Source organism: Glycine soja, chromosome 9, assembly GCF_004193775.1.
Source record: "Glycine soja cultivar W05 chromosome 9, ASM419377v2, whole genome shotgun sequence".
In the NCBI taxonomy this organism is placed as follows: Eukaryota; Viridiplantae; Streptophyta; class Magnoliopsida; order Fabales; family Fabaceae; genus Glycine; species Glycine soja.
The window spans coordinates 44,179,896-44,189,929 of record NC_041010.1 but is presented as its reverse complement, the minus strand read 5'-3'; the positions used below and the strand labels follow the sequence as shown (position 1 = coordinate 44,189,929).

The window sequence follows — 10,034 nt, the reverse complement described above, 5'->3', positions numbered from 1 at the left end:
TAAGAAGATAGGATTTACTTCTTAAAAAACGCGGATTGCAAAAAAGATACTTATTTTATTAAAAAACACTTTTTTTTAAAAAAAATACAATGTGATATATGTACTTTGGACAACATGAATGAAAAATAAAATAAATATAATTTATAAGACTAAAATAAATAAATAAAAAGCAAGTTATAAGAATGAAAAATTAAAAAATACTAAATTACAAAAATTAAAAATGTATTGGTTTAAGAGATAAACTACAAATCAGTGGCAACCGGCAAGGAAGTGTAGTCATTTTCAAAGATGGCTGTTCAAGTCACAGGGAAGATAATTTATTTTGACAGAATTAATTATACATTAGCCAGGCTGGACCCAGACACCTAGTTAGTGCTGCAATAGTGCAATTGCAAAGCCTTAACCAGTCATTTGCAGATACCACCATATTATTCATTCTAGAAATGAGTAATCAAATATAAACGCAAAACACACACACAGAGAAGTGTGGGACAGTAGTTTCTTTCAAATATACTACATATATAATTGAAACAGACATCATCTTGGCGAAGAAACAACCCAACGAGTTTAAATTTCACAAATTTATCACCATCACACATACATAGGTTTGTTTGAATAGCTAAAATTAAAGATTACTAGCATGGCATGTGTTGATTCCACGTTTTCACAATTGATAATGTTTCTCAATCTTGTTCTTGAGTTCGTCCTTCTCGGCGCCCACAACCCTGTCAACTTCCTTCCCTTTCTTCCACAACACAAAAGTCGGCATCGCTTCCACGTTAAACTCCTTCGCCACATCCTATTCCCATAAAACCATAATTTTTTTTTTTTTGAGAATTATCATTAACGGAAAGTAACAAAATTAATTGGAGTGAATGAAGAAAAAGAGAGAAAATGGAAGTGAAAATCACAGATAATTCGTCGACATCGATCTTGATGAATTCAGCGTCGGTAAACTTTGCGGCCATCTCGTTAAATAGCGGAGCTATGAATTTGCAAGGGGGACACCACGACACCGTGAAATCTATCACAACCTGATTTATATTTATGTTGCAGTTCAAAAGAAAAAGAAATGTTGAGATTTTAGAAGAAGCATGCACGTACATATAAATGTATGATAGAAACGAAACGCATGCAATTAAATTGAGTTAAAATGTATAACTGTAGGGATTTACGTAGGAGCTTAGGGGAGTCTTTGATCTGTTTGAAGTGGGTCTGCCAGCTCTCCGCGGAGTGGAACGCTCTCACGTGAGGATTCTCTGCCTCGACCACGGTGGCGCTGATGGAAGAAAAATAACTGCCCATTCCTTTGCTGCCTTATTTATATATAGGTTGGGAACATTCTTCATTTTAGAGTTTAAGTAGACAGTTTTAAAGACTGACAGCTTCAAAACTTTAACTCATACTAATAGTTTACTTCATATAAAAATAATAACAAAATATTTATAAATAACGTATCAATTAAACATTTCAACAATATAATAAAGTGAAATATTAAAACATAAATTTCACAATACTTAAATAATCAAGTTTAATAATACATCACTACTAGATGATATCTTGAACACTAAACAAATAAAAAAATAATCCAAAATAATTTACATTTTAATCTAATTTTTTTAATTTGCTTACTCGTTGACTCGATAATAAACTCGAAAGTTTACCGAGTTTACTTTGAGTTCAAAGAATCTATTCAAAGTCTACTAAAATCGTAGTTTACTCAAGAGTCAACTCATAAAGGATAAGTAGACTCATAAAACGTAAGAGTTGACAAATTAACTTGAGAATTTGATAATCATGTTCATTCCATGCTTTAACCCAATTATCCACCATTGCTTCTTCAATTTTTTATTTTTATTCTAAATGCAAAATTATTAAAGAATATTTAAAATTATTATTGATGTTTTAAAATTTTCAAAGTCAAAAATCAATGTTTTTTCTTCCTTAAATATGCCCTTGTTTTCTGATTTCATTTTTTTTTCTCAAATTATCCTCGTCTTCTTAACAGTCTTGTCGTGACAACTGCAAAACTTCAATGTTATAGTGATCAACAATATCAAGAAATAAGTAGTCAAGTTTAGTTCCTACTTCATCTTCATCTTTGTCATACAAATTGGAGGATAAGATTGTTTTCTGTATCAGAAACATTCAATAAATAATTCAACTAATCACCAGTTGTTTTTAGTTAGACTCAATGGCATTGTTAAAAAATAATAATTTTGATCTGCATTGTAAAGATTTTTATATTGTTAATATTTAAAAATTAAGTAATTAAGGAGAACTAGTTGGTAAGATATATAATTTTTCTTGTTAGAATTCACTAAGAAAATGATAGATGTTTCATTAATTATATATATATATATATATATATATATATATATATATATATAAATGAAAGTTTCTAAAAAATAAGTAGGTGTAAGCTAACAAGTTACTCATTGGGTGTGTCAAAATTTTATAGTTATATATAGCTTGCTAATTATTACTCTCTTTAAAAATTAAGTGGATGTAACTTAGTGAACCTTGTATGTATTTGTTGACATACACCAACTTATAGGAGTAACTTTGACTATACCTTGGGTGTATTTTAAAATAATTATAATTTTAACTTGATAACTTGTGTGTAGATTTAGATTATCTCAAAATATATCGGCGGTAAAACTTGTTAATGTATTCTAACTAAAAAATAAATGTGCTTACACTAACAAATGGTTGTGAAATTTGTTAACCTAGACACTTATTTTTAGTTGTCATTTAACTTGTTTGCTAATGAGTGTAATAAAAAAACGCCAATTAGTAGTTTTTTTAACAACTTAAATTATTTTAAAATTTAATAATATGCTTTTCAATTTTGATATATTAAACTTTTTATTTTAATAATTTATTTTAAATATTCAAATAATTACTAATTAGTTGTCTAAAGAGTGTATATGTGCATACATATTTTTTATTCTTATACAAATAACTTTTATATTACTATCTCCAATCTTATGTGGACTTTACAAGAATTAAGTTTTCTATTTAAAAAAAACAAAAAAAAATACTTGTGTGATAAGTTTTTAAAAATTATTTTTAAAAAATATATTTTTCATTTTAAAATAAAAAATCAAAATATTTGTAAGTTGTTTTAGTTCTTTATTTTCATATTTTTATTACCTATATTCTTCTTTGTACAGTTCATTTTTTTAAGCTTATTTTACTCTCCAAAAATCAATTTTTGAAAATCAAAATAACTTTTAAAAGTTAAACAATATTAATGCAATGGAAAACTTTAATAATTAATTTAGTTAGTAATACTCGCTTTGCTTCTATGTTAAAAGCGGAAATGTCAGGACACTTTGACGCCCAACTAGGTTGTATTCGCATTAGACTTCTTTTTTTTTCATTCTCTGTAAAACTTTACAAGTAGAATCAGTTTTGGTTGTTTTAATGAAAGTTATAGATAAAATTATCCTTCGAGAAATGGCATTGATCTCATGTCATTTAGATGTCTTCGACTCTAGATATAGTAAAAAAAATATTAATTCCCCCTATAAAAATAAAATAAAATTCATTTCTTGTTTTACAAAAAAAAAAAACTAACTAAAAATTATTCTCTTCTTATTTTTATGTTTGAAGTTTGAACGCTAAATCATAAGTAAAATTCTATAACTATCTAAAACTAATGCTTATTTTCATATTCTGTTAAGTATTGGACAGTAAAAGTAAGTGGTCATGTTCTAAATGAAATCACAAATGATGGAAGTATGTTAAACAGATCTGATGTGTGAGCAACGAAAAGAAGGTTATGTCAAACAGATCTGTACGTGTATTCTCGGAATGTCAAACAGAGAACGTTGTATTGCAAGAGGAAAGTAGAGATTGGAAAGTGACAAAAATTGTAACGTATAGCTAATGCTTTTGTTCTTGAAAGTTGCAGCTTGAGTTTTGCCCTTGATCAATTCAAGTAAAGGAGTTATGTGACTTATGAAAAAAAAATTATATCAGATAATTGAGTCTTGAAATGCATTCAGCTATTGGAAAAGTGTTTTGAGTTATGGACTTATGTTCAATTACAGCTTGTTCTGGATAACTCCATTGCATCGAGGAAAGTCAAATTGGCAACTAAGTACTACAGTGGGTATTTAAACCAGCATATGTTACATTTTCATTTATAAAATTTTGAAGTCTCAAAGATCTGTTACTTTTTCATTTCTCATTGTAAACTGCAAAGGTTTGGTAATGTTACTTTCATGTTATATCCAACATTCTAAGCTTCCAATATATCAAAAATTTGTTTAATAGCTCTTTGGACAACACCAGCATCGATCACTCGAAAATTTGTCATTCTATAGTCAACAATATGTTTGTTAAGATATAGAATAGACAATACAAGACCTTTTATAGTTCTATTGATATGTAAAATATGTCTGCAATATGTTAAATTGTTAATCAATTGAAATTTAATCTACACTTTATAATTTACAGAGCCATTTTCCAAAGGTGAAAATTTTCCCCCCATTTCCATCGAATCAAAGACAATATTTAATTATATTTCTTACCAACTAGTTCATATTTAAATTTTTTTGAAAGCTTGTATTTTTTTAATAAATAATATAACAAGACATTTTTATTTTCCTAAAAAGAAGTTGTTTTCATGTATTTGAAAATTTAAAATTTATGATTATTTCATAATAAAAAAATCCTCTAAAGAACATTATTATCAAATTACTCCCAAATCTTCTAACAATTTTTTTCTCTTCTACCTTTACACATACCTTTTTTTGGTAATTCATTATGAAAAGGCTTTTTTTTGTTATTGTTGTATCAAAATGTAAGGTCTTTACTCTTCGCATTCTCTCAATGTGGTCTTCATGAAGAAAAAAGTTATTTCACAACTTCATAAAATTCACCTTAGTTTAAAAGATAACATAGGGAGATAGTAGAAAAGAAGTGTAGTCATTTTTAAAGAATGATCTATCCAGTTCACAAAGAATATAACTTATTTTGTCACAATTAATTACTATACCACAAGAAATAATTTGCTTGAAGAGACAACCATATCAAACATTCAAGAAATAATTAAATAAAAACGCAAAGCATACACAGAGAAGAGTGAGAAATTATTTTGGAAAATTATATATAACTGAAACAAACATCATCTTGGCGAAGAAACATAAAACCCAATAAGTTTAAATTGTACAACTTCATCATCATCATCACAAGCCTTGTACTTTATTTTTTTTTCTATATTTTTTCCCTTGAAAAGAAAGATAGATAGACACACATATATAACATAGCTGAATACATAGGCTTGTTTGAATAGCTAGCATGGCATGTGGTGATTGATTCCACGTTTTATTGATAATGTTTCTGAATCTTGTTCTGGAGCTCGTCCTTCCTGGCGCCCACAACCCTATCAACTTCTTTTCCTTTCTTACACAACACAAACGTCGGCATCGCCTCCACCTTAAAATCCTTAGCCACATCCTATTCCGATTTAACCATAACACAATATTAACAAAACGAAAACCAACAAAATTAATTGGAGTAGTGGATTAAGGAAGTCAAAATCACAGGTAATTCGTCGACATCGATCTTGACAAACTCAGCGTTGCTAAACTTCTTGGCCATCTCGTTAAATACCGGAGCTATGAATCTGCAAGGGCCGCACCACGACGCCGTGAAATCTATCACAACCTGATTTATATTTGTGTTGCAGTTCAAAACAAAAAGGAATAAAACAAAAAAAAGTGTAGGGAGGGTTCAGATGTAGGAATTTTACGAGCTTAGAGGTCTCTTTGACCTCGTTGAAGTGTAGCTGCCAGCGCTCCGACGAGTGGAACGGCAACACGTGTAAACTCTCCGACGACCCTTCGGCGACGGTGGACCCGCGGCCGAATAGGGCAGAAAATGCACTGCCCATTGTTTTGCGCTGCTATATATTCTTTTGTCACTGGTTATGCCCTATATATGCTGCTGCTGCTGCGCTTGCTTGCTTAATTACTACGCCTTATTATAGATAGATAGACAAGATTCTCATTCCTTATTTTCACCCACTTATCCACCTTTTCTTCTTTACTTTAATTTTCATTCAAAACCAATGAATTTATGAGATGATCATGAATCACAAATTTTATACCCCCGAGGTGTCACCATCACGCCAGTAGTTAGGAACTTGCAATTGAAACCTTTAAGTATATGATACCAGTTTCATTACTATTACTAAGAACTAACTATGCCACTATAATGGAGAGTGAAGTTACTTCTTAATTGTACTGCATTTTCTCTCACGAGATGCATTGCTTTGAGAAGAAGAAAATTATTATAATGATTTTTATAAAATTAATAAATATCATATAGTATAAAAATATGTTTTATTTTTATCCGTATGAATTAAAAATAAATATAAAAAAAATTACAATAACTTACCCATATCATTCAATCAATTAAAATAGACCTTTTTACGACAATAGTATCACATCAAAGGACCAACTCAGCAATAATAAGAAACAACTCACAAATATGATAAGATTATAAATAGTCTTCTAGTAAATATTAAGAGGACAAAGATACATTTGGATAAACCAATTTAACCATTTCTAATTTGTTGTTTGGATTGAAAATTAAACAATGGAAGGGAAAGGAATGGAACCCTTTCCATCCAATCCCACTATTTTTCAGCCTCTTCCTTCCCCACCAAATCGAGGTGTATGTGATGGAATCGTAAAATATTTTCTCTCAATATGTTAGTTAGAAGGGTTTTGCTTCACATTGTAGCTTGTCATCTATGTGCCCGATGGTGTGCATTCTTCCTCCCATTTATGATTTATCACTTGCAGCACATATACTCAACAATTAAATTAGGGGTATTGTGGGTCGGTTTGAGTTAAGTTTAAAACTCAATCCAATTAAATTTGATTGGTTTGATGCGGTTCGGTTTTTATAATATTTTTTTTAAGCTCAACTCATTTATGAACGGTTTGATTTGATTCGATTCAGGTCAATAAATTATTTATTTAAATTTTATTTTTTCCTTAGAACTAGTATTTTATATCATGATTCATTCAAATATCCAATATAATTAACACAATATTATCAAATGTCTGGAAGTAACAAAATTGATTTATTTAATATCATCAACATAATATTCTAAAATAAACTAATAAAAATTAAAATAAAATATTATTCAACTAGATTTATATAGTAATCTGAATTACAATTATTTCCTATAAACTAATGTTTGCAAACAAATTTATTACAACCATATTTGCTGAAATAAATAAACAAAATATGATTCATTAATATTATAAGCATGACAACAAAAATAAATATAAAAAAAAGTAAAACAAATAATAATGTATATGAAAATAACACTTTAAGAAGTTTTAACACTGTATTTCAAACACTTGCAGTTCCAACACTTAGAATATCAATATTAACCGTATTTAAAGTCAAACCAAATAACTCTAAAAGTTTTGATTAGTTCAAATCAAATATTATGAAGCTACTAAATTTTACAACAACAACAACAACAACGCCTTATCCCACTAGGTGGGGTCGGCTACATGGATCAACTTCCGCCATAATGTTCTATCAAGTACCATACTTCTATCCAAACCATTAATTTCGAGATCCTTTTTGATAACCTCTCTTATAGTCTTTTTGGGTCTTCCTCTGCCTCGAATTGTTTGTCTTCTCTCCATCTGGTCTACTCTCCTCACTACAGAGTCTATCGGTCTTCTCTCTACATGCCCAAACCACCTAAGTCTATTTTCCACCATCTTCTCTACAATAGGCGTTACTCCAACCCTCTCTCTAATAGCTTCGTTTCTAATTTTATCCTGTCGAGTCTTACCACACATCCACCGCAACATCCTCATCTCCGCTACACCTACTTTATTCTCATGTTGGCTCTTGACCGCCCAACATTCTGTTTCGTACAAAATCGCCGGTCTTATCGCAGTCCGATAAAACTTTCCCTTTAGCTTGATCGGTACCTTTGCATCACATAACACCCCCGATGCTTTTCTCCATTTCATCCATCCTGCTTGAATGCGATGATTCACATCCCCTTCAATTTCCCCATCATCCTGTATTACAGACCCAAGATATTTAAACCGTGTGACTTGAGGGATAATATGGTCTCCTATTTTCACCTCTGAGTTAGAAACCCTTCTTCTTTTGTTGAACTTACATTCCATATACTCCGATTTGCTTCTGCTTAGGCGAAAGCCATGTGTTTCTAGAGCTCGTCTCCAAGTTTCCAACCTCTCATTCAACTCCTCCCTCGACTCTCCAAGGAGGACTATGTCATCTGCAAAAAGCATGCATCTCGGCGCTATCTCTTGGATTTGTTCCGTGAGGACATCCAGAATTAAGGTAAAAAGGTAGGGGCTAAGGGTTGACCCTTGATGTAAACCAATTGTGATGGGAAAATCGTCTGACTCTCCACCCTGTGTCCTAACACTAGTTGATACCCTATCATACATATCTTGGATAGCTCGAATATATGCAACCCTAACCCCTTTCTTCTCTAGAGCTTTCCACAAAATCTCTCTAGGCACTCTATCATACGCTTTCTCCAAGTCAATAAAAATCAAGTGCAAGTCTTGTTGGGCCATGCGATATTGCTCCATCACCCGCCGTAATAAATAAATCGCTTCCATGGTCGACCTTCCCGGCATGAAACCAAATTGATTCTCAGTAACTTGAGTCTCCTTTCTTAATCTCCGTTCGATCACTCTTTCCCATAATTTCATGGTATGACTCATGAGCTTGATTCCCCTATAATTTGCACAATTTTGTATATCCCCCTTGTTCTTATAGATTGGCACTAACGTGCTTCTCCTCCATTCCTCCGGCATGCGTTTTGACCTCATAATTTCGTTAAAGAGTTCGGTGAGCCACTCAAGACCTCTATCTCCAAGAGTTTTCCACACTTCAATAGGTATGTTGTCTGGCCCCACCGCCTTACCATTACTCATTCTTTTCAACGCTTCCTTTACTTCCTGTTTCTGAATCCGACGATAGTACTTATAGTTCCGGTCCTCTTCTCTTGTGTCTAGACTGCTAGAGTCATATCCATATTCATCATTAAATAAGTTGCGGAAATACGCCTTCCACCTTTCCTTGATATCTTTTTCATGCACTAAGACTTTTCCTTCTTCATCCTTAACACACTTTACTTGATCCAAATCTCTAGTCTTCCTCTCTCTACCCTTAGCAAGCCTATATATAGATCTTTCTCCGTCCCTGGTTCCTAGAGCTTGGTATAGTCCGTCAAAAGCTTGGGCTCTTGCCTCACTCACCGCCTTTTTGGTTTCATTTCTAGCTATCTTATACTTATCCCAAGTTTCAGAATTTCTACACCTAGACCACTCCTTGAAACACTCCTTTTTTACTCTAACTTTGCTCTGAACATTTTCATTCCACCACCACGATTCTTTACTCCTAGGTCCAAAACCTCTAGATTCACCCAACGTCTCTTTAGCCACTTTAATAATCTCTTGGGACATCTTGTTCCACATATCATTTGCACTTCCTTGTGATTGTCCACACCAACCCTCCCATATCTTTTGTTGGAAGATTCCTTGTTTCTCACCCTTCAAGTGCCACCATTTGATCCTTGGTGCTACCAGAGGACTTCTTCTCTTTGCCCTATCTCTAATTCTTACATCCATAACCAAAACTCTATGTTGGGTAGTCAAGCTCTCTCCCGGGATAACTTTACAGTTCAAGCAATACTTCCTATCAGACTTCCTGATAAGGAAGAAATCTATCTGAGAACATGTCCCTCCACTTTTGTAAGTGATAAGATGTTCCTCTCTTTTCTTAAACCATGAAGCTACTAAATTTTAACATGAAAATTTGATTCCTTGGCGAGGGTTGGGAGCAATCAAACTTGACGCTAACAGAGAAACATCAGCAAACACAAAAAGTAAGAAATGTCTGCAATTCTCATTTAGTATTGCCCACCAGTCCTTGGAATTATTCCATTCCATTTTAATTCATTTCATCTTTCTCTATTAACCCAAACATACTTTTAGGGTGGC

General features: G+C 32.1%; 1 protein-coding gene and 1 long non-coding RNA gene across 2 annotated transcripts; both read right to left on the bottom strand.

Annotated features, from left to right (window-relative positions):
- Positions 1-542: 542 nt before the first annotated feature.
- Positions 543-1,308, bottom strand: LOC114425735. Its single transcript, XR_003669272.1, has 3 exons — positions 1,176-1,308; positions 912-1,034; positions 543-799 (listed from the first exon to the last, which is right to left on the bottom strand). It is a non-coding gene; the product is annotated as an uncharacterized LOC114425735 (long non-coding RNA).
- A 3,784-nt stretch (positions 1,309-5,092) lies between these two features.
- On the bottom strand, positions 5,093-5,954 carry LOC114367037 (thioredoxin H2-like). Its single transcript, XM_028324121.1, has 3 exons — positions 5,765-5,954; positions 5,557-5,679; positions 5,093-5,469 (listed from the first exon to the last, which is right to left on the bottom strand). Exons 1-3 carry the CDS (start codon positions 5,903-5,905, stop codon positions 5,338-5,340), a joined length of 396 nt encoding a protein of 131 aa, XP_028179922.1. The 5' UTR covers positions 5,906-5,954; the 3' UTR covers positions 5,093-5,337.
- Positions 5,955-10,034: the final 4,080 nt, after the last annotated feature.